Below are 26,746 nucleotides of genomic sequence, written 5' to 3' on the forward strand. Positions count from 1 at the left end.
AATATAGTTCTGATTGTGAGCTCCTATTTATATATAGATACTTAGCAGATAATTTATCATTACTTACATATACAATTATTTTTTTAAAAACTATAATGGCAAAACACAAAACATTAACAAATACAAAAGCTTCACGATAGGAATTATTGCAACTGTTCGTATTTATGTAGAAAATATTGGTTTGGCAAAAAATATATTGCAATGCAATTTTTACAAATATGCATTAGTATGATATTTTCAACATCATATATTATGAGACTAATAATTTGCAAATTATTACATTAAATGCATGAAATTGCAAAGCAATTAATTAGTCTCAATTTCCATTTTTTAATTTAATCACTTAATATATGCAGGTTTTCTCTCATAGCTGCGATTTAAAGTCTTAAAATTAGATACAAAATATTATCCCAGTACTAAATTCTTATGATAACTAATGATGAATAAATAAATACAAATATTTGAGTTTTCGTCATTAAGATATAAAATACTGTTGTTATTGGTCCATAATATGGCATTTTTTACAATATCCATATTGTTCATAATCATTATCAAACGAGAGAAAGCATTGGATTTTATTACATGTGTAAACTTTGTAATTTTCTTTTATTCATTTATATTATTATTATATATATATGTATGTATAACTTCTATATATTTCGGACATGACTTTGCAAAACACGTAATTTTAAAAATAAAATAACCACATGTTTCAAAACCATAAAAGCGTTACTTACATAGTTGGAGAAAATACTTACTTACAATCTTATAATATGATATATATTTATATATTACTTTGCAATTTAGATTAAACTTAATAATACATTTCTTTTATAAATATAATACCTTAAATGAAGCTATATGTGAACACAAATTTGTTTTGTGCAGGAATATTTATAAGGTTTTGTGTTATTGGATTATCTATATTACTCAAATGGGGGTCAAAAATTAACTAGTTCATGAAAAATTCCTTTAATAACCGTGTAGATTATTACATTAGCAATAGAATTTATTTTGCACTATAAAAATAAAAATCGTGAAATCATTCTATATCTTCAGAATAAAAATTGTGGAAAGTTATTCTATAGCCGATAGATTTATTATAGGCTAATACAATCATAAGGTCATCGTTTGCAGACAAAATGTAAAATCATAGGGTTTTGCGTCCATTTTCCTATTCTTTTTAATATCTATTGCATTGTTTTGTCTATTCACATGGTTTATATACAAAATTACACAAATCAAATCTTTGTCTTTGCATTAAATACAACATTTGCTGCGGTAATAACAGATCTAGATAATAAATATAATAGACGATTTGTAGAACTAATGTTCATAAAGCATAAATTCATTGAAACTTTATATGATGAACATCATTAAACAAATAGACATATCAGTAAATTGCTTGCATTATTAATAAATTAACTGAATGCTTCTCTTAATGACTGGAAGATGTAATTTTAAAATTTGATATCTTGAAAGAAATCTACATGAGGTTCATGCTTTATGAACAAGTCTATTTTGTGCAATTTTTCACAAATAATAATGTTTAGTTTTAACAGAATACGAATTTTACAAATCACAAAAATAATTATCAATATCAGAACATAATACATATATACAAAAAATATATATAATTTAGAATTCGAACTAATTATCCCAAGATCAGTTACTTTACTTTTTGCATGAATAAATAATTGGTACTCACTTTGTTTCAAGGCAACTAATACATCAATTTTGATTAATTAGGCAAAGTGTGACGGCTTTATCATAAATGAAACATATATGCACACTTAATGTTTATATAAGACTTGAATTTGATAATCATAACGTACAAATTTTTTGAATTATATACATATTTGTTCAAACTAGAAATCCAAATAAAATTGTTTTTAAAATTATTGAGTGTATAAAGATGTTAAAGTGAGAAATAAAATTTAGAAGCAATTATTATTTATCTGCTGGTTTTAATGAGAATTCTCTAACAAACACTATAAATCGAAAATAGTTTAAATAATTTTTATTTGGTTTTCTTATTCGGTGCATAACACAAATTATTAACAAATCCAAGGCTTTTTATCAAATATTTATATACTTATTGGTAGTGCATTACACTTAAAATGTTTCAAAAATATTTGGCAGTGCTACAAATTGCTTATTTCGATCATAAAGAAATTTTTATAATATATATATTTTTTAAAAGAAAGTTGAAGCACATTAAAGCGGATATAATAACATATGTGTATAGTGCACTTCAAATACAATGTCTATAATTTGCGTATGTATTGGCTATTGGCTAATTTTTGTGATGTTTATAAAAAGATATATTTACTTGAAAATACATCATTACTAGCAAACCATGTATTTACATTTACAGTTTGTTCCTTTTCAAATGAAAGTTATAATGTGACTATACATCTAAATGAAAGCGAGGTGCATCGCAAAGTTTTCATGAATGAATTTTCTATATATTATTAATATAATAATATGAGAAAAATATTTATCTATAGGTAAAATGTTATTTAAACATTTGAAAGTCAGAATAAATTTACTTTAATAGTAATGTTACTTAGAAATTATTACAATTAACTCGAAAAAGCATTATTAAATATTTACAAAATGAATATAAGTACACTAAATAGTTATCACAACTCAAACACTTATCAGTATTAGTAGTATATAGAGAATATATTTTATTATTTAAACATCAGTCAGTTTGTTTTAGCAATTAGCCTGATTGATATCTATGCATTTCGAGTTTAGTTTTATATAAAGAATATTTCCTCAACTCAAAATGTTTTCAAATATATAAAATCTTATCATATTGTCAAAAGTGACAATATTAAATCATAATTTTTAATTTATCTGTTAATGTAAATTAAAATATCACATAAAACTAAACCAAAAATCTTTCCAAGACGCCTAGCTCTGAACTAGTGTTTTGAAAAATAAATATTAACATAAATTTAGATTTGAATTTATGCATTGAGTTCAGACTTCAACGCTTTATACCTGTCTTTTTCGTGATTGTTCTCTGGTGGTTCACATTCGAAAGATGCCAGTGCTAGAGCGTTTTCTGAGAGCACAGGATTTGATTGTAAAAATGTCAGAACTTTGGCATTTTTCTCGAAAGGACATGTGACTTGTTTCCATGTAATAAATTCTGTAACCTGCTTTGCTAGCTGCCAGAATTTTTCAAAATTTATGTGACCATTGGGCAATCTGAAATCATAAAAAATTGGTTATAGATTAAAAAAAAAAACTTTACTATTCTAATAATTATTTTGTTAGTACATAATGTACTCTATTAAGGTCTCCTTTAGGCGACATCCAAAAAATGACCTGTGTGTACGAATATCACCTATAGACAATATGATATGATATGGCCAATATGACCGGTAAAGGGCGTTAAAATGAGATATCATGAAACTCATGTAGAAATATACTAACTTATTAGAACAGCCTTCGTTTAAAAAGTAGAGATCCTTCACAAGCAAGCTGAAGAATGGTATAACTATTCTTTGCCGTTCGTCAGTCGCGCCCGCCGACCTCCACATTGCTGCTTTCAGTGTGCTGCGGTAACTGCTAAAGTTGCTACTTGGATCCATTTGATGTTCTAAGATAGAAAACTTTGCTGGCTGAATCTTGCTCCACTAATACGAAAAATTGCATATTGCAGTTATTCAGTTAATTTATTTAATTCAGCTACTGAGCGCGTCTTTGGTATACTTACTGTTTTCTTCAGTCGCGATATTGGAGACATGTTTAATCCAGCGATTATTGCCATCAGACTGTTGAAGTTTCCAATATTGAAACTTTCACGAGCCGTTTCAATCCAATATTCTACGACGCGCACTCTTTGTTTCTTCTTGGCATGCTAAAAGTAACGTATTTGTTAATATCATGATTAGAGCTGGTTACAAATGTCAATTATAATCCTTTGAGATTGATTCTCATTTCTGGGAAGTTTGAACATGAGAACTAGATTCACTAAATTCACGGAAAATTAATAATACGAAAATTGTTGGTGCAATGAATGGAAGATCACTATTTTACCATTGAGAATAATTTGTTTTGCAGGATTGTTTTTATATGAAAATTATTATTTACTTACTTTGCAAACTTCTGTGGCAACGAAGTGGCTCAACCTATTAAACCACTGAACATACGATTCCAAATTTCTCGTCTTCTTCATATCCTTGAATGATGTTTCAAGATGCGGGGTTTCTTTAGCAAATGCTTGAACAAATTCTTCAGGACCGATATACGAAAGTCGTTCCAGCTCGATATGCGTCAATTGTTGGGCCAGTGTACCAGGACTCGGGCAAAGTTCGGTGATGTCCGTACTTTCCATACTACCCGTATTAGTGGCATCTGATAATCGTTTCAAAAAGTCTTCGTATTTTTCCAAAGTGGTCAGTCTGTGTAATAAATTTTGAAGAAGAGCAGAAACTTCTTTTCGGATGCAGGGATCTACATTGACGCATTTTTGTGTCATGGAGCGAACGTGCTGCATCACGCGTTCATCACGAAAGTCGTAAGGGAATGTTTCGGTCCATTCTGCAAGAAGTTGGACTAAATGCGGCACGAAACGGCCTAAAGTGTCCCTCCGGTGTGCAGGAATGTCGCACTGAAAGAATATCAACAGATTTATTACACCATTTTAGGAAAAAAGCACCATACCATAACAGGTACCGATATTTCACTACACGTTCCTTGGCAGAGAACTTTGACTAGAATGGATTTGCAGTTCACAAAAAATGTGCATGAATATAAATGAAATTGAATATTTGAAAATATATTTTAATAAAGACACTTTGACCCTTCTATATTTGATTGTGTCATAGATCTAAATATTGCAATTAAACTCTAAATCCTTCCAATAAGTCTATTATCTATTTCCATATGAAATACTTACTGCGTCGTCCAAGTGTTGTTGAGCATCGCATAACGCACATACTTTAGCTAAAAGTTCATGTGGTTTAATGAACAGACGTGCACTCAGCAAAAAGGCAAAAAGATAGGCTCTATCGGGATAATATTCCCCTGTAGGAACCGTATGTTGAATTAAGGCCTCCAAGGAACCAGACACCAAATTACCATCCCGATATACCAAAGCCTAGAAGAGAAATTTGTTATTGATTATGTTAATTCTATTCGATAGAGGAGAATGATAAATGGGTAATGGAAAACTATTCTAAAATAAATTCAATTAGTCATACATTGAGAAAATCATTATGCTTCCTTTTTTATAAATACATTAATTAACAAAAAAAAAAAATTGAAGAAATTTGGAATCCTCAAAAATATGAAAATTTGCAAAAATAAATTTATTTATTAATTTGTTTTAAAAATTATAACTAATAATTATAAAAACAGATCTTTAATAATTTTGGAACTGTGAAAATTGCTTATATTAATGATGATACAATGGTTATTGACCTAGCTGTAATCATGGTTGCGGAACTATATGGGTATAAATCTGTGTTCTTTAAAACCATGAGCATATAATTTGAATTATTAGCAAATATATTCCCTAATCGATAAATAATATAATTTATATGACATAAATTATTACTTACATTGTCAACATCCAATCCATCATCAGCATATGATTCAGATCCTTTATAGCCAGGTAGATTATCAGTTCCGGAGCCTGGGCTACTCGAAAATAGCACTGAAAATGATTTACCATCTCGGGGTGTTTGCGGCAAACTCTGTAAATTGTAAAACCATGAAAGATTTTTGTCTTTAATTAAATTTTATATATATTATATATGCATTATTATCTTACGCGTCTACTCGAAGCATCCTTTGGACACTGATCAGAGGTTACCGTTCCAAAAATTGTTGGCTGAAATATATCAAATTAATGTTATATATTGAATTATTATTATACATTAGAATTATTTCGAGTTATCCATGTCAACACTATTATGTCAATTTCGATTTACTATATATGTATTTATTATCTAGTCGATGTCACATTAATCAATTTAAAAAGAAGTTTTATCATTCTCATCTTTGGTACTAACCGACAGCGGGGTGAAGCTAGGGAATACGGGTACACTATATCCGTCAGCGTCTACTTCATAATTTGGACTCATAGGCGTCAACGGACTCTTGAATCCAAAATGCGTGTCATTCTCATCAGTGGAATCAATAGACGACATCGATGTAGGCGTAAAGGAGTTTCCCATGCGGAAAGCTTGAACCGTGTGGCTAGCCACCGTGCTAGATGACAACTCATGTCCCGAATCTTGGGACAAATTAGCGATTCCATTGTTGTTTCCTGCTATAGAGGAACCAGAGTCACTTGTTGATGCGTTGCTGGTCGGTCTGGAACCAGATGTTTCACTACAACTGGATGTGTCTGCCGGCGTATTGCGAGGAGTGGCATTTTTATCATAGAGAGGAATTGCGATATAGCTGTCTTTTCCGTTAGTGTAATCGACTTTATTGGCAGGAACGACTTTTATAGGTTCCCAAACCTCGCTGCATGAGCTCGTGTAATAATTATCTTCTTTAGTTTCTCTGGATCTTTCGTCGACAACTTGACCACCGCGAGCTACTGTGACTTCTTCTCGTGTTACCACAGAAGATTTGACGCTTAAGGAAGTTTCTAAGCGTACTGGAGCTCTTAGAATACCAGCACGAACCAGTATTTGGTTTAAGAGATCGCAAGGAGGCACCTGGCCAGTGAGCATGGCTTGCTTGATGGCCGCTCCATCTTCGCCTTCCAAGGTGACAGGACAACCGTTTATTAGAAGAACTTCTTCTTCACGTATTGATGATTTCTTTTCGCAATCGACCACTTTCACTCCTTTGCCGAGAATCGACTCGACAGTCTCTTGTATCTCATCATCCATTCTGAAGCGATTTGTTCTATACGAAAAAAATTGTCGGTGTTATTTTGGAGGCAAATCGAAACAAAATGATTGCCTGCGTAGAGATATGATACAATAGAGTATTGTGCTTCACAATTGATTATTCAAAAAACCTTATTGAAACAATGTCCGAAATAAAAATGCAAGTTAGTGCAATATATTTCCTCTATTTTTGCCACGGTTCAATTTAAATCGTCATAAATACTTCAATACGCCAAAACATATGAACTGTTCACATTAATACGAGCGATAATAGATTACTTGTCATCAGAAACGAGAAAAAATATTAATGATCATCTGGCAGTCGACTGATTATTTTATTAATTAGTAACAGATATCCTACGTGTTAATGGTTTCAAAATTAAAACCAAATGATAAATGCATTTGTGAACCTAAATTTCACATTAACGTTAAAAATTCGAAATCGAAAATTAAAGCAAACCATATTTCATTATATGGGAAACTTTACCACGTGGTGCATTTGTCATCACGTTATAAAATTGAGAAATGAACTATGTATGTGTCTGAAAGAATCGTCATATGTTTGAAAATGCATAAAAACAATGCACATGAATCTGTCAGCGCCAGTTCATTTTTCCTGCTCGTCGGCTATCAACGCCGCCGGCTAATATTCAAATTCTTTTCAGACGGAAATACACGCTCAATTGTGTCAATTTTATGATAAAAATAACAAAAAATGTTATTGAAAACGTAGAATTCAATTTATTTTCTAAGGTTCATTTTTGCGTACTCATAATAAAGTTTATTAACTGTCTAATAAAACAAATGTATTAACATCATTATACGTGAGAACTAAGGTTATTAAATTTTATAGATTTTATGCATTAACTGCATATAAAATCTGTAACAGCTTAATAAATGTGCTGCAAATCATATCGCATGTACTCAGATATTTTTTTATAAATATTCAAGTTAAAATTTCTACACGCTAACAGAAAATATTTTACTTCTAATTTCATACTCATCGTCTATATTTTTTATAAACTTGTCTAGTTACTATTTAAATTGATACGTAATTAAAATTCGAAATACAAAATCATTTCTATAAAGGATTACAAAATAATGGATGGTTCATAAAAACTAGAATAAGATTCTGATCTATATTTGAATTCTATATTAAAATTTCCACATGGGATGGTATGGTATGTTTGTAGTTCAAAGATATCGACATTTGAAATAATATCGAATGAATTTTCAAATATTTCTCAACATACGTACTACATATTCCATGATAATGCATATTTCAGTATACTTGGATAATCCTTTGTACATCAAAGATTTATCTATTTCAAAAAGTATAAAATGAGGAAAATATTTTCTTCGAAGTCTTGGTAATCAACTTTTCAAAAACAATTCACAAGCTTGCTATAATATAAATTTAATACATTTGTGTAATATAATAATTTATTATAATATGTAATGTAATGGTGAGAAAAATTTATTGCTAAAATTTTATTACTAAAAGTGTAATAGAGTGGAGGTAGTAGTAAAATATAATTGCAGTACAGAAAAACATCTCCTAGGCCCCGCACAATACGTGTCTTAAGCCAGAAAGCGTATTATGCGGGATAAGGAGAGTATGTTTCAAGGTGCAGAAATATTATGTGAGAAATCGTATTAACAAGATCGCCTTGACGAGGTTTTACTTTTTAATAATATGTACTAATTAATGAGCATAATTACATCAACTGTTCGTTTATTTAAGACATTAATTAAAATGTTACATTGCTAGTAACATATAAATTTTCTAATCTCAATTATTTTTTTTAAAGACTTCTTTTATTTATATTTTAACTCTTTCCATTCGTGAATTGCGAAATTTATATGGATTTTGTCGCCGGAGCGGCGGCATCCGAGTGGAAAGGGTTAAAATAAAAGTTAACCCATCTCGTTGTGTTTATCTCAGAATTTTAATGGATATTTCTAAACGCTGATTTGAATATTCATTTACCTGTCTGAAATGTCTTAAAAGTTTAATTTCAATGAAATTCGAAATTTAAATTCCATAAAGTCGTCTTCGCCTTACGAATGCTTTTACGAAAATTGTTTTTTTTGTTATTTAGATATTCTAATATTACATAATTAACATGTTGATGATAATAAACCAATTATATATTTATTTGCGATTAGATGTAAGTTACAATATCTCTCGAAACATTATCGTCCTATCGAGCAAAATAATTGAATGCATTTTAAAATATTTTAGATTAATATCAAACCTTCAAAAATTCACGGTTTTAATTAAAAATTCAACCTCGGTCGATAAACTTTCAAATAAAATTAATGGATTATGATAACTTAACGCATTGGCGATTTAATGCCTAGCTATTAATAATTTTTTTAAAATTTGAAATGTTAAATAAAATTTATATGAAAGACCAATATTAATATAACAACCGATTCGATGCACTCGACCTTACAAACTGCACTTCACTGAAAACTGTCGATAAATTTTATTCCTAACCACTTACTATAAACCAGTCAAAAGTTTTCATAATATTTTATGTTCCTTACTAACAGATGTAAATGAAAATTCTAGAATTTGCTCTTGTTGCCAAGAAATTTCTAGTATTCATAAACAAAACCTTATCAATATTATTGCATGAATAGAAACAATCTTGAAATCGACCTCGTATGTTGTAATATTTATATGATGTGATATTTACTAATTTGCCATTAATTATACCATATTGTTGATTAATGCCAAGAGTTGGCATGAGTAATAAGTACATGAATTATAAAAGAGAGATTATAAAAATTGTAACGCCCTGATTATGTTCATTCATCTACAGAGTAAACAACCCAGTTAAGAAGGGATAATGTAGATTTGAATTATAAATGCTGCTAATATATATATATATATATATATATATATATATATATGTTTTTTGAACCATTCAAATCGGTTGATCCGTGCGCCCGAAAACGTGGACGAAAAATTGTATCCATATATTCACACACACACACACACATCAATTTTTTCTAAGGTATGCCAAAATGTTCAGAAACCTTCAAAACGTGAAGATATGCAAAACTTTTGGACGATTACAATAACTTACCCTACAGGAAGTTAATTATGTCTGAATATACCAAAAATTTAATTTTGCAAATTATAGCTAGCGACTTAGCCGCGTTTATATTTTTATTTGAAATTTAAAAATATGCATTCTAATAATGAGTGTAGAGACGACGTACAAATTAGTTATAAAATACAAATGGAATACAAATCATTGAAATATAAACAAATTATTAAGTTAAATTTTTACAAATTAGTTTAGAAAAGATCATCATCATCAAAAAGCTGACCTGTTTCGGACCAGAACTATAAATGTAAAGCAAATACTAAATACTAAATATTCATCCGGAATTAAATGATTTTTTTACGTTCTTGTTTGTATTGTGTACGATCCGGATTGCGTCACTCAACCGCGAATTATGAACGATGTTTAAAAATACCTTTTTTACGTTCGGTTTTACGGTAATATAAATCCAGACTACACAAAAATTTTGGCCTTCAACATAACGTTACAAGAAACCATCAGAGAAACGACGTGTGTAGGAAATTTGGCTTCGCAAAAAATGGTAGAGGATAATAGAAACAAATAAAATTTTAAAAAATTGGGACTTATAGTTTTAAAAGTAAAGAATTTCTTTTCTTTATGCACTATACGATACTATATGAGCACACTTTTCTAATCACATGTTTACCAACAAATAGATTAGCAAGGATGTAGGAATCATCTGATTAACAAATCTATTCCGCGTTTTAATTAATATCAATTAATCATTTCCAAATTATGACAAAATCAGAAAGATATGCAATCTATTGAACATTTAATGATAATATATGCAGCTTGGCATATCTCAAGAGAAAAGTGCTAAGGTGTATGGGAGGACACTCTGAGCATATAAGATGATGTTTCGTCCTTGGCATAATGAAACTTTCAATAAACATTGCAATATTTTAACCAATGATATTGCGAGAATATATATATATATATTCGATTCCTATTGATAGGGAGATTTGCTGATTAGTTTTTGGCAAAGACAGGTGCAACCGTTTCGGAGATACGGAGCAAAGAGTGCAGAATATTGAAATCGAGTTTTTGAGAGAACGGAGCATCCGAATCGAATGATAATGATTGGGAGAAGTGGTGATTAGTTTTTGGCAAAGACAGGTCCAGCCATTTCGGAGATATCGAGCTAAATGTGCAAAAAATGTCAGTTTTTGAGAGAAATAAGCATCGGATTTGAATGATTCAAAAAACTTTTCAAATTTTTTATTTCCATTTATTTTTTTAATTTCAAAAAAAAAATTTCGAGTATCGAAAATAATTCCGATTTTTTTAATTTTAATTTGGTACGGGAAGTTTCAGCAATTTACCTCAAGGCACGATGCCATACACCACTTGTTAGCTTTTTGTTTGATGTTAACAATCTTATGTCTAGAAAGGTCGTATGAAGATGGTATACAAATTAGACAAAAAAAAGTCAAGTTATCAGAACACTAACTCCCTGTTAAATATATATGCATATAATAATTTGTTCTCAATTCTCAAAATTTAATACATTCAGTTTCATAAATTCACCTAAAGCAGTATGACCAAACTACAATTTCATCCGAAATTCTAGTTTCCTAAATGCACCACTAATTGTTTGATATGTTTTGAAAGTCATAGATCTCTCCAATACCATATACAAATAACAGAGTCAATTAACGTAATGAACACAAAATCAAATTTCAAGTACGGCCACATGGGCTGACTGCAATACTCCTAATTCATTTACTTGCATGAAATCAATATTCCAATAATTTCGTCCCACTACCGATATATGGACGGGTTGATTCAATAAACAAAATTGAGACTCATGAATGGGTTGATTCAATAAATAAAACTGAGACTCATGAACGGGTTGATTCAATAAAAAAATATGAGACTCATCGTTGCATAAAGTAATAAAACAGTGTAAGGATTAGATCCAATTCTACAATCGATCGATCATCGGTTTTTGATTCAAGAAAATTTTTACACATTTTTCCATAACTTGGAAGTTTAGAAGTTGCCCGAGAGATAGGAGAGGTCTAACCCTCGGTATTAATCAAAAGGCGCCCCTGTTAATAAATATTATTTCCTACAAGTGGAATCGGTAGGAACTCCCACGTCGTTTATATTGCACACATATCTCTTGTAGGCAAAGCAATATGCAATGCGATTTTATTACATATGTCGTTTCCTAGAGAGGTCTGGCATAATATTCATGTGTGGTTGTTGTTTGGTATGAATACATACCACAAGATCTGTCATTGCATGCTTTATGGCCGACGATAAATTCTAATGGGAGTCGGCGATCAGAAGACGATGCACTTGAACACGTACATGTTTGAACATTTTCTTTATTATCATTAATAAATTTTGGACCACATGAGATAATAAACTGATCTGCCTTTGTTTTCATTGATGCGGTTTGTAAAATCGCATATTTGGATATTTTATTAATAATCTTATCGAGTTTCTGGATTTATTGGTCCATGTTATTTTATTATTCTTTTGGCATTCGGGGTTATTAACTTCCCGAAAAAAATCGAAAATGAAAATTTTTGCATATTTTTCCGTTTCAGAGGTTTCTTAACATTTTGGCATACCTGAGAAAAAATTGATGTGTGTTGTGTGCGTGTGTGTGTATGTATGTATGCATATATGATTGGATACAATTTATGATTATCTATTTGAAAATATTTAAAACAATTGTTATAAATTTTTGATCAATATTTGTTGATAATTAATTGTTTTCTTCGAATATTTAATTCTGGTGCGGGAAGTTCCACCAATTCACTTTTAGGCACAATTCCATGCACCACTAGATTAGTTCTGGATCACATAAGGTACCAAAGTGATTTGCTTCTATTTCTATTGTTGCGATTTTGAAAATTGGATATTATTTAATCAAATTGCACTTCAACACGTTCATCCTGGAACATCTTTCTTATTATCATTACGGTATTTAGGATTATTCAGTTTTGAACCGCATGGGGTACCAAAATGATGTGCCCTAGTTCTTATTGCTGCTATTTTGTTATTTGGATATTTTATCAATAATTTCATTTGTTTCGTGATTTATTTAATTATTTTACACTGAAACGCGTTTATGTTTGAACATTTTCTTTATGCTTACGGTTTTTGGTATTACTTATTCAGTTTTGGACCACATGAGGTGCCAAACTGATGTGCTTTCATCGTCCTTGTTGCGCTATTATGGAAATTGCTTATTTGGATATTTTATAAATAATTTTATTAGTTTTCTGATTTATTTAACCACAATTTGAAGGTGAGGCTTGCAAAAGTATATGCTAATTAATTTTTTGCGAATGATGTTCAAAACCGTATGAGTAAACTTCAGCTTTATAGCAAGGTTATGGAGAAGCTACCATAACGAATATAGCTATATAATATAATATGTGACATAATAATAATCTTCTCGTAAAATTATATATATATATATATATATATATATATATATAAAGTTTCAATAATAGTTAAACGGTGGGGTCAACAATTTGAGAAAATAAAAATATGAAAACATAAGATCAAATAGACTATGAAAAACACAAGAGTCAAAGATTTGAAGAATTATTTTTAAAAAAAATAATAATATTTTAATTAGAGTCATGTACTTACAGAGCAGAATTTCGTTTATTAACGCAAAAGGGGTTTAAAAAGATAAATACCGATTCAGCAAATTATCTGAGGTCATCATTCTTTTCCTTATGTAAAATAATTGGATTATTGGTATTAAAGTATGGTTTAAACTGATGGCATGTTCCGAAAACATTGTCTTATACTGATTTGGATTTTTCGAATTACAAGTCTGTTGGTTCTTCTTGTAAATATATTGCGAACTTTCGCCAATATAATAACAATTACAATCATTGTAAACAAGTAATTCGCTTAACAGGAGTTTTAGATTTTATATATATATATATATATATATATATATATATATATATATGTATATATAATTATTCTGTTGAATTGATTACCTGAGAGAAATGCGAATGTACTTCAATAGAAGTCGAAGATCCATACCAGATTTCTCTTATAATGTTTACTTAAAGATGGACTTTTATACTTTGGACATAACTTACATATATATATATATATATATATATATATATTTATATATATTATATTAAATTATTAAATTTTTATTAAAATTATTGAGATAAGATTTTTTGTAAAGTCAAATTACTGCATGTACCTACTGCTTTTATTTTTATCATTATCAGTTTCTCGTTATAATCTAAATATTTCTAAAAAGTGCGGATGTAAATCTATTTTTAAAGTTTGACTCATTGTATACATTTCGGATTTTGCTATTTAAGTTTGAGCATGTAATTGCAATAAACACACATATGTATGTTTCGTATGTGGAATAGTGGACGGTAGCTTTCTTTGCTTCCGCGCCGGAATGATTAATCTGATCGTTATACAAACAAAAGCTCATCCTGGTGAAACCATTTAACGACTTCGATCAATCTGCTTGTGTAAACTGATGCTTTGCAACCAAATGCATTCCAGCGGTACTGGAAATATGCAGATTTCGACTTTAGATGTACAGCACAGATGTACAACCTGGGTAAAATGATCACGGTTAATACGATTTTTTACAACGATTTTTGTCAATCGACCATTGTTCGAATTTTAATTTATCCAATACCTTCCGAACCGGTCGTGTGCGTAATACGCGTTTTGTAACTTTCTAAATAGCAAACAGTGCCGGCAATAATAATCGTCTGCCAAACCGGGCTGCTGGTTCTCATTCAGAGTTCGTTTTTTATTTGTGTTGAATGTTTTTTTTTACATATCTGGGTTTTCGTGTCAGAACAATAGCGTACGACGATATCGTTCATCACGACTAAAAAATTTCGTTGTAAAGGTTAGTTCATAAGCTAGAAGGTCCAGAGATTCGGTTATGAGATTGGTCGTAATTAATGGGCCAATTCTCGGATATACATCTTATGGCAAGGTCACATTTATTTCGTTAAATTAAATTATTTCCGATGACCTGTTTATAAATATAAATATAAATATTTAATACACAAATAATCAAATATTTATCGAGAAACAAGAGGCCTATGTTAAAATGAATAATCTGTTCTAACGAAGCTGAAATAATCAAGGTAAATTTATTTTTCTAAGAAAAGCTTAGCAATTTCCTCGGCCACCAAAACCCGCGCCGGTCGTAATGTATTCTAGGTTCATTACTATCATAACACGGAATCGTTTATTTCGTTTAGTACACGCGTTAGCGAATGATTTAATTTTACGATGATTTGTTGCGCACGGACCAAAAATTTCTTGTGTAAATATTGACATTTCTAAACGCGCCCTGAGTTCATTGGCATTGTAAAAAGAAAAATAGGTAAGGCTAATACAATCTTATGGGCCGATTCTGCCGGAAAATAGACCAATGGTATGGCAAGGCTTTGTTACGTTCCAGTTTTCATACAAAATGGTACTAAATACCGTCAAAATGCCAAGTATTTGCTGACCATATTTTTTTCTGCCAAAACTGGGACAGCAACATTAATTATGATAATCCGGAACGGTGGAGGGATCCCTTTCTGTTAAATTACTTAAATATTATTTAAAATAACAAATACTATTTAATCATAAAATAAATTTTGCTGTATAAAATTCTGTTCAAATTTCTTCATAATTAGATTAGTAAAAATGAGCATAAGTTCAAAATTAAAAATGTGAAGGACTGTTTCAAAATTAAAAATGTGAAGAGCCGAAGGCTTGCGTTCGGAATTTTGCATAGGGCAATTTTCTCATCCATGATGTATTTTTTGACAAATATTTGATGGGTATGTGTAATTTTATTATCAAGTAATTGTGAACATTGAATTTACTTTACCTATACTTTTTGAAAATTAGGGACAAAGGATCTAAACCCGTGACAAATATTGCTTTTAGAAAAACCCGGGACACAAGGTGGAAATCCGGGAGTGTTCCGGCTGAACCATGACGTATGGTTTCCTTAATTTTATACATAAAATGCAACTTCACTCATATGTTATCAATCCGTATATCAAAGATCCATTTATGATAACTTGTTTTTTTTGACATTTGTGCGTGTTGTAAGTTAGAATTTCTATCTAAAACGCCAGACTGCACAGCAACCACATAGGATTTTGACAGTTTTTAGTACCACTTTATATGAAAACTGTTACACAATCGCCCTGTAATTTAGTAAAAGATTTGGGACCTTGAGAGGTAAAAAAATTGATAAAAAAAAACTTATTTTGGTTGGTGTGATAATTATCCTGTAACTGTCGACAATCCTGTGATTGTCGCTTATTTAACTATAAGCGAGTGGCAGAATAAGAAGGTTCTGGTCATCTACTAAAATGTATGGTTTCTTTGTTCTCGCTAATAAAATAAATAAATTTGAAATATCTTCAATGTTAGAGATGTCACTTTGACACTTTAGACGGGATAACCCGTCACGCCTTCTTGCGCGGGTTTGAGTGTTGTGCAAACATATATCTTGTATACATACTTTTTGCCTTCAAAGACAAAGTTGTGAATATTTTTTTGACATTCTTCAGCATGCCTGAAGTGTGTTTTGCATGTTTAAAATTATAAATATAGAATAATAGGCGCAGCAAAAATACATAGAGGAATACATTTTTTCCATTGTTCTGATCACCGTCAAAGCCTTCCTTATGTAAATCCCATTTTATTAAGAATTATAAATAGCATTTTTTATGTAAACTAATTTTACTATTTCAATTTTTTTCTCCCATATATCAAATATTTGACAATGTGATATATGGTCCTGAATAATAGATTTTATTATCCATTAGATTCGGCACACAAACCTATCTATCACGAACAGCTGCTAATGAATCTAATGTGTTTTTGTTAAATTAGATAATAAAATAACAAAATGGGCTAAATGCATAAAATAAATAAGATTCAGGTTTTCTTAACGGAGATATCGGCTATTTATACGTAAGCCAGTTAATTAATTGACGACGATATCGTTAATTTATTCGCTAATGGCTTTATTTTGATCTATGTGCGCAATTAGAAAACTGAAGATTTTATATGCGTTTGGTTATATTCTGACAGGGTTTTATACAAATTATGTAGTTTCAGAGTTATTTCAAGTGAGAAGAAACGCAGAGGAAAATTGAGGTAATTTTACCTCACACGATGAATTGATTTTGTTTACACATCTTGCCATTAAAAATTCTAGAGTTAAATAAAATGGATTAAAAGCTATCTATAATATTAATTTGTGAACTTCCAATAAGTCATTCACAAGGCATGTTATTATAATCGTCGAGAAATCGAAAATGAAATTTTTTGCATATATTCCAGTTTTAGTGGTTTCTGAACATTTCGGCATACCTTTATTGTTAGAAAAAATGGATGTGTGCGTGTGTGTATGCATGAATACAATTTGATATGGTATGAATTTTTCACGATAGTGTGAAGAAACGATTAGTTTTTGGTTAAGGTAATTTTTTTCATTTCAAAATTTCAATGTTATTTTTATTTTTTATTTCTCAAATTATTTCTAAATTTTATGCTATGCAACCTAACCGCGAATTGTAGTTATATCTCATGTACTTTTTTTAAGAGTATAAATAATAGAAACTAGTAATAAACAATCTAATAATCCTAAAATATTTTTAACAAATATAAAAACAATACGTGTAAACAATTTTGTCGATTTCAACAATTTGTCTCAATACATAAATATACTCGATAAAATCATATCATAATATATGTAACCTTACTCGTTGCTTATATTTACAAAGAATGATATATTAATTGCATTGTTTTCGAATTAACAACTTTGTGAAATGTTAAAAGCTTATTCGTGTCTGTTAATTTCTACTTAGCAATTCTGCATTTGTACTCAACTACCATATAAAAAATTTCTTTACTTCCAATGATTGTTGGAGTTGATATAGAGTCTATATCAATTGTAGACTGAAACTTGTGGGTTCAATAAATGTTTAATTTTAATTATAAAGTTTTTGAATTGGTATTATGCTTGAACAAAATTATAAGTTACATATATACTAATAAAAAATATAAAAAAATGTAAATTAGGAGAAAAAGTTACAAAAATATTTAGCTAGAAAATTCTTAGCAACCGTAGAGAATTACTTACAAAAGTTCGCGAAATTTATATTTTCCTTTGCTCCTTTATAGGAGCAAGAAAAACGTGTAAATTGTAAATGTAAAATAAAGATTTTTTTTAATAATTCAAAAAATAAGAAACATAATAAAGTGGTAAATATTCAGAAAGGCATGGCTTTGTAGATTTCTTCGAAAAAAGTTCACTGGCGTCCATCTCGAAATAAACGATTTAATTTTATCAAGTGTATCAGAGAGAATAGCATTAGAAAAACTACGACATCGGGAATCAATGCAAAAAGTGTTTCATGTAAAGTGATAGGATAGTGTCTGCGATCGTATAGTAAGCACATAAAATAGACGTTTATATATAGAGACCAAAGCAATTTCTTTAATGTGTTTTTGTTTTGCGTCCGTGAGGCATTTCACTCTCATGAGAATCGAGTGCATAGGAATTGAATCAATCCTAGTAATAAACATATATTATTTTGATTGTTTTGGTCCAAGATAAAAAATCTATAAATAAACTAATTTCTATTTAGACACTTATGAACTAATTTCTATTTAGACTTAACGAATTTTAAATGTACTAAAATGCTCTACATTGCACGTTGCCCTAAATAAAAAACCTATATTTTAAAAAAATTATATCATTTGTATATTACAGAATAAATGAGCTTTTGCTATAATTGACTTCTAATACTAGTTAATTAAAAAATATATTTTTTGGAAATATTTGAATCACCCGCACAATGAGATACAAAAGTCTGCCGATGGTTTACATATAATTTCTTTCATTTCCTGAAACCAATTATAAGCCCCCAGTTCTTTTATGATAAATTAAACCGTTAATTAAATTATGACAAATTACCTATGATCGTCATTTCTTTAAAATAGTAATGAAAAAACACTATATTTTCTATGTTTATTAAAATCATTTTTACTATTAGTGATTTGAAATATTATTCGATGCATCTACTGGAATGTTGTGTAGTTTATTAAATGATTTTAACTTGTCATAAGATCTAACATTCAGATACTGTTTTTAATCAGTTTACCGCATGATGTAACGGATTTTCTATATTTTATAGACAAAATGTATATGTGAATCACATTTATATTTTTAAATTGGAATTCTCATCAATCTCTGAAATAATAGTCATATTTGATTGCAATGGCGAGAGCATTTATGTACAATTTACAGTTAGTTAGATAAGTGACAATATTTTTAAAATAATTAGATAAAATTGTTCAAATAATTATAGAAATATAATTGAATAGAGGATAGACATATAGAGTTGCTAAAAAAAATATTGCCATACTTTAACAATGTTTGCATATAGTTTTCAGTTATAAAATTTTTATTATATTTTACTATTTAAAAGATTAATATAAATATCTATGCTACAAATATTCATAAACATGAACTGAAACATTTTCTACAAAAAAATTCTGAAGTTCGTTGCAAATCCGTGGTATGGATGGCGCACAGCCTATTTTTATCAAAACTTTAATTAATTTTAATAATTAAACCATTTCTCATAAATATATAATATTTATTTATAACCGATTCGTTTAACTATGAATTCTATCTCTATGTAAAGTTTCATGAAAATCTAAGAAGAGTAAATCTGAGGTTTTCCTTGTTAGTCTTCCAGCCGTCGTACTATATCCATAGAAAATATTAATATGTGATGAATGAGATGTGGACAAATTCTCAAGAATTTGTAAAATTGACACAAAACGTTACTGTTAAACTAATTCAAAACTATTTCGGACAACAATAATATTAATGAGTAGCCGTTAATTAATATTATTTATGTTTATTTTAATGATCTATGTTAGTTGTGTATCGAAAATTATACTCTTTAGGTCGGCTGCGCAGAATTAATAATTAACACAAATACGACTTGGATATTATCCCACTTTGCAAATTAATACTGTATAAGTAACAAGAGTATCGTTTTGCTTAATTTTATTGTTACTATATGTAACAGTAAATATTACGATTTAAATAAAGATTTTTTTTCTTAAAAAAGGCAATCAAGATATAATGAAATCTTAAGAGCAATTGATACATGAAAGAGGAAAAGAGATAGAGTCGAAGAAAAAAAAAAGAGTGCGCGTAAGGTTCACACGCGATTGAAGTAAAACTTATTTGTTACTGTACAAGATGGCATTTAGGTAAAAATAAATACATCATATAACAATTTTAAATAATGTTTATTAGTAATATGGTAACACTCGTGATGCACATATTTATTAGTGTCAACCATTATACACATTTATATAATGATAAATTATAAATTATATATTTATAATAGCATTAAAAATATTTACAATCTTGAAAAACAATAATGTAATTATAGTCATACGTCAAATATGACATGATCGGTTTGTCATTGTAATTAGCATTTAGAAATGAATCTTTATTAGAGAAATGAAGTAATTGCTGATTAATAGCTTCTATAATATTCGTTCACACAGTGGATTATGTTAAACAACGCCTAAACAAATATTGTTTTCGCAACTTCACTCATCATGTAATAATTGTGTTTGAAGAACTTCATGTAATTAAAATTAACACACATTCATTGACTGACGGTATTTTGTTTTACTTATTCGCTGGCGATATAATCTCATTCTTTGAACAGCTGTAATATCTGTTTTGCTGAAAATATTTTCCATTTTAATTTCGAAGATTTATAGAAACTACGAATAATATAGAAATTATTTCAATAAACTTATGTTTTCTGCAATTAATTCTATACAGGGTACCTATGAGTCATAATTAATGTATGTGTAATAAGAAATTCATATTCTATTAGTAAGAAATGATATGTTTTATCATAATGTTATAAGGATATTGATAACATTTCATAAATTTATATTCTCAATTGAAAATCTATATTTTAATTCAATTTATATATATGAGATACAAGTAAAAACTTTTTTGTTATTATCCATATAAATATCAGTTAAAGATTAAGATGTTCCGAGGCTTTACAAATAAGCAAATTTATGTTCTCAACATATTTCCTCACGATTTTTAAAATATACATAATTAAATCATCAATTCCTCAACCAGACCGAATGTAAATAATTCCAGTTTGCAATCAAAGAATTACAACAACGTATATAACTTTTGGACGTTCGCGATCAAAAATGATATCTATGTTTGTTTTACGTACGTAAATTAGTTCTACCTCGTTGGTAGATATAATGTATGTGTCGTATTGTGTGTTTGTGTTCTGTAAGTTGAATAAATAATTCATTTCTGAATCATTCATTCACTATGGAGCAATATGTGTACGAGAGCTCGGTTATTACCTTGAACGGTGTCACTGAACACAATGCTGAAATATTTTAGTACTTTTCCTTTACTAACCCCTCGGAATAAGCAAAATTGACCGAGCGGGAACGCGCCAGAAATATGAATATGATATATGAATAACGCTTTTTTGTGGCAATGACATCATGAAATTAATGCAGTGTGAAATATAATTAAGTAGAAGATATGAGATTAATTTTGTCGTACAATGACACAAATGCAAATTTTTAATTTTTATCACAAAATATATTAGAGTCATAGAGTCAACAATATAATGAATGCCGCTGTTGTGCTGATTTTTTGAACGACGTACTTTAAAAAACATTTTTAATTTTAAATATTTATTATTTTTTATCATTTGATCTGAATTTTTAAGGCGTTACCATTTGTAAATTGGTATTCTGTTAGTTTGTAGAAAATCACCTCTATCGCGTCTATCACGATCACGAACAGGGTCAAATGCATAACGATCACAGTTGTAGGTCAAAGCCATCAAAACAAGTTTACGTGACATCTCAAATTTATTGTTTATTTGTAATAATGTTCACTAAATTATCGCCTCAGGTGGAATAACTACTCGATCATTATGCCTCGTTTTTGTACCGGGAGATATCAAAAGAAAAACTACATAATTATAAAAGCTATTCCCGATAAGATGTTAATCGTTGATGATAATAACTGTATGGATGTGATCTTTGAATTTAAATTAACTAGTAGATATTATCGTTGATTTTGATACTAATAATAAAATTGTACGACACGAGTCAATAGAAGACCTCAATTTTCTGGACCATTGTTTGAACAACAAAGATAGTTTGTTATAAATGTGAAGAATCAACTTTTACATCACAGAGTCGATGTTTGCCTCACTAAATAAACACTGCTACTTTGATTATTTTGATTTTCTGTGAAGAATTAAGAAAAGCCTTTCAAATGTCGTGTTATTTGTATGAGTTAAGTTGGGTAAAACAAGAACCCAGATTTTTGTCATTTGTTATAATATGATTTGGATGAAACCAAAGGACCATGTAAGAGAGTTATTTTGGTTTAACTCGAACAAAAGAAACTACTCCAAAATCCAAGTAGACTATATAAAATCCTGACTGGTCCTTGGCCAAGAAACACATCCTACATAGACCTGAATTTTCTAGACCATTGTTTGTCACAGAGTCGAGATTTTGCATCACTAAATAAACACTGCTTCTTCGACTATTTTGATTTTCTGTGAAGAATTAAGAAAAGCACTCTAAATGTCGTGTTATTTGTATGAGTTAGGTTGGGTAAAACAAGAAACCAGATGTTTATCATTTGATAAAATTGATTTGGATCGGACCAAAGGACCATTTAAGAGATTGTTATTTTGGTTCAACTCGAACAAAAGGAACTACTACAAAATCCAAGTACACTATATAAAATCCTGACTGGTCCTTGGCCAAGAAACACATCCTTCATAGACCTGAATTTTCTGGACCGTTGTTTGAACAACCAAGACAGTTTGTTATAAATGTGGAGAATCAACTTCTACATCACAGAATCGATATTTTGCATCACTAATTTAACACTGCCACTTCGATCATTTTGGTTTTTCTGCGAGGAACCAATAGAAGTCAATAGAAATGCTTCCAAATCAATTCACTGGTTCAGGATTCGGAGATGGTCTTAGTTGCTGATAGCTTTTTAAGACAGCGAGCTTTGGGGTTTGCTATGCCCTTAAAGAATGCATGAATGAAGTACCTAACTTAAGACTCATCTGGATTACATCCTGGAGTATTTAGGTGGAACAAGGTGAATGGCAGTCGGGAGAAGTAGTAATCCAGGAATGATAGCAGATTGTTATGCACTCAAATGAACAGTAAAATGCTTCAAAATATCATGTTTTCATAAATTGGCTTCATCTATAAAGCCTTTTTTCTCATCATCATCATCGTATCAACTTGTCTATGATAGTTTTATCAAAATCACCAACAAGTCTAGATCAGAGTGACAAATAGAGAGAAACATTTGCAAATTCCTATTACTAACAGTTGTTTGTTGATTGATTGTGCACACAGGCAAATATTACTATTATAACAGGATACTCGGTCGAAATGGAATTGACTAAGTTGCATACACCTGTAAATACGATTGATAGCCGCATACGCACACAATATTATTTGTTCTCCATACAGGAAGCGTGAATGAGGTACAGCAGGAAGTTGAATGTCCAATCCGATGGGCTACAATATCGCAATTACAATCGACTCTTTATGTCGGAATTGACACGCTAAAGCCCTTATGCGATGCGCCAGAGCGTCGCGCCTAATAGCGCAAATTTCTAATAGACATTATCTTCCTAAAATAGTCATGTGGGTTTTAAAACCAACCGAATTGCTTGAATATTATACGATAATAATCCGATAACACTTCGTTATCTTTACGAGCAATGGTCTAGAAACGTTGTATGCAAAATAGAATTTAAGAAAAAAATTCAAGAGTTGATAAAAAAAACATCCCATCTCAATTTAGCGGAGCAACTCGGCATGAAGATAAATTGTAGTGTGTAACTCATGCACCGACCTATGTAATTGGATGGGATTAGGGCTGTGTGCAATGAAATAATAAATATATATATATATATATATATATATATATATATATATATATATATATATATATATATTAAGAATTTTGCAGCCCAATCGTCGAATTAAAAAAAGATCGAAATAGAATTTTTTTTAAGTTTCGACACTTAATGGGTATCATCATTCAGTAATCAAACCAAGAAAAACACAAAAAAAAATTACTAAACACTAAACTTGTGCAATAGAACATTATCTACATGTATATAAAAATAAGTCGGGTTTTCCTCGCACGAACCGATTTCGACAATTTTGCATTCGTTGGAAAGGTCTCGGGCTCCGCAAGGTTTATAGCTATATCGTGCCTTAATGCAAATTGCTGGAACTTCACGCACCGTAATTAAAAATTCGAGTAATGACATTAGTGAGAATTATCAGAATTATGCTTGGTTAAGTCAACGAGCAATTCTTGCCGCAAAGAATAATGATGTACACGCACTGAAATTCACAATTCAATCAAAAATTGCTAGCAATTTAGTGACATACCAATGATTCCGACTGGTCTTCCGTTTAATTTCAAACGATTGCAATTTCCAGTTCGTCTTGCGTTCGCAATAACAAGTCGCAAGGCCAATCGCTTAGTGTTTGCGGGATAAATTTCAAATAGATTATTTAGAAAATCATTGTTTTTCACATGGGCAGTTATACCTTGCCTGTTCACGAGTTGGAAATCCATCCGCTTTGTTTGTGTTAACGTCAGACCAAAAAACAAAAAATGTGGTTTATCAAAGAGCACTTCAATGAAATGGATAATTTGCGGATTCACTTTCATTTACTTAGAGAAGTTCAACTATAAAACACTTAATTTTTGTATTCGAAATAAATTCATTACTGTTGTGTAATAAAATCAATTTTTTTTTCAAATATAAGACAAACAAAAATTTCTTCATCTTTCTCACGAAATCTTCTGGTGGCGAAACGGTGTTCGTCGGGTTTGCTAGTAACTAATAATAATTAATAAAAAGAGAAATTAAAGGAACACATATTGCTCTCCTATATTGCGTGTTGTTTGCTCGCTGTGCATAGTAACACAACTGACTAACTAACTAACTTCAGTTGTATTACAAAGAAACGGCTCGGCTGATCGTGGTGCTCGGTTTTGGTGTCAACCGTTTCAGAATGTCTTGAAACATAAAATTAGAAAATCGGATTTTCTGGCGAAAACTTAACTTCTCTTTCAAAAGTTATTACTTGATAACTAATAAAATCAAGTTAATAGTGAACTCTTTTATTAACAATTATCTTATGCATCTAATTTGTTCGATTTTTTAAAATTAAATTAATTGCAGCATAAATATTGCAGACATTTATAATTATCAATAATGCATTGGTGTTCTTTAATAAATAGCTTCATTATTTTATATCTATTAAACAATAAATTATTAATAAACAAATTAATTCCTAGTGAGTTAATACGGTACATTTCCAGATAAATGTTCAAATATCAGTCAATCCTCTCAGTAAGTTCTTCGCGCATTTTCTTAAAATCGAAATCTGACTTCTGAAAACTTGTCAACCCTATATATTATATTATTGTTCATATATAACTCTGACTCACAACAAATAACCGTAGTAGGATCACGGTGTGAGTATTTTGCACGCACTTTGATATCTTCATTATTCGTACAGAGGCGCTGGGAAGTTCTTCTTTTGCGCCTCTTAATTGTAATTTGCTACAGGAAACTAATAGTTTAGACAAGATCAAATACACACCTGTAATTACACTTATGGAGGACAGTAATCTAATGGAGAATGTTATGAAGTTATTTATTTTTGTACAAAGAATATGATTAAAATAAATGTTTTTAATGTAGTATAGTGAGAACGACATTTACCACATTCTTTTCTCTCCACATGGTAATTGTGAATTGTGGATGTGTATGAATCTACTCTTGCAAGTATTTCTGTATGTTTTATTAATTCCAAAGGCAAAAGGATTAGTCACATGAACTTATACGTGAAAATATCATTTTGCACGTACAAGGTATTTGTCACTGCCGTTGAACCGCAAATGCAGAAATTTAGGTGCGGCTGTGCAACTACTTCGAATCGTCCATCATGACTCATTCGTTAAATAAAATATTCGAAGGATCATCTCACGGCAAATGCCATATAATATTCCTTACTTATGTATTTCAGATGGAAGTAGATTATGTTTGTTTCATAGTTCACAAATTTCCGTAGAACACAATCTAGCAGTTTATTATTAGCTCGTGCTTCTGGTCATATAATGTAATTGTATAGAGAAAAATATAATCTCTACATGCTCTGAAATCATTCAGAGAAAACTTGTAATTGAATATATTGTTATGAAGCGTATCCAAGGCTAGAGCATAGCTCTGTAATAACATTTATCTGATTCTTTTTATACGCAAGGTCGCATAAGTTGTCGAAGTTGTTATATTGCGCACGGACACGTTCTTAGCGGGAAATATTCACTATTGTTTGAAAATATTATATAACGGAAATCACATCATCTTAATGCAGTTGAGGAAGACGAATATTTGCCAAACTGAATGAATATTAATTTTCATTACGGGCTTCCCGTGGTTTGAGCTATGGGATTTCGGTCAGAGGTCCCAGGTTGGATACCCTTGGGAAGTTGATGTCGAGCAGTACTGACGGTTTTTACTTGGAAATATAGAAAGCAATATGTTTCCAAGTAAAAATAGTTCTTCGCCGGCATTGCTGCAGCAATAAAAAAATAATCACTATTACAGAAATTGTAAC

General features: G+C 30.1%; 2 protein-coding genes across 2 annotated transcripts in view; one reads left to right on the forward strand and one right to left on the reverse strand.

Annotated features, from left to right (window-relative positions):
* Positions 1–26,746, forward strand: part of LOC113377141 — a 642,509-nt gene that overhangs the window by 132,223 nt on the left and 483,540 nt on the right. The gene's annotated exons all lie outside the window — the stretch shown is intronic.
* Positions 1,208–6,869, reverse strand: LOC113376263 (ras-GEF domain-containing family member 1B-like). The gene is made up of 9 exons (XM_026616170.1): positions 6,036–6,869; positions 5,795–5,854; positions 5,583–5,717; positions 4,919–5,119; positions 4,115–4,630; positions 3,734–3,877; positions 3,451–3,653; positions 2,987–3,222; positions 1,208–1,281 (listed from the first exon to the last, which is right to left on the reverse strand). The coding sequence occupies exons 1-9, from the start codon at positions 6,867–6,869 to the stop codon at positions 1,208–1,210; spliced, it is 2,403 nt and encodes an 800-aa protein (XP_026471955.1).

The sequence above is a fragment of the Ctenocephalides felis genome, unplaced genomic scaffold (genome assembly GCF_003426905.1).
Source record: "Ctenocephalides felis isolate EL2017-DRISC unplaced genomic scaffold, ASM342690v1 CF-g0.4_SCAFFOLD_01886, whole genome shotgun sequence".
In the NCBI taxonomy this organism is placed as follows: domain Eukaryota; kingdom Metazoa; phylum Arthropoda; class Insecta; order Siphonaptera; family Pulicidae; genus Ctenocephalides; species Ctenocephalides felis.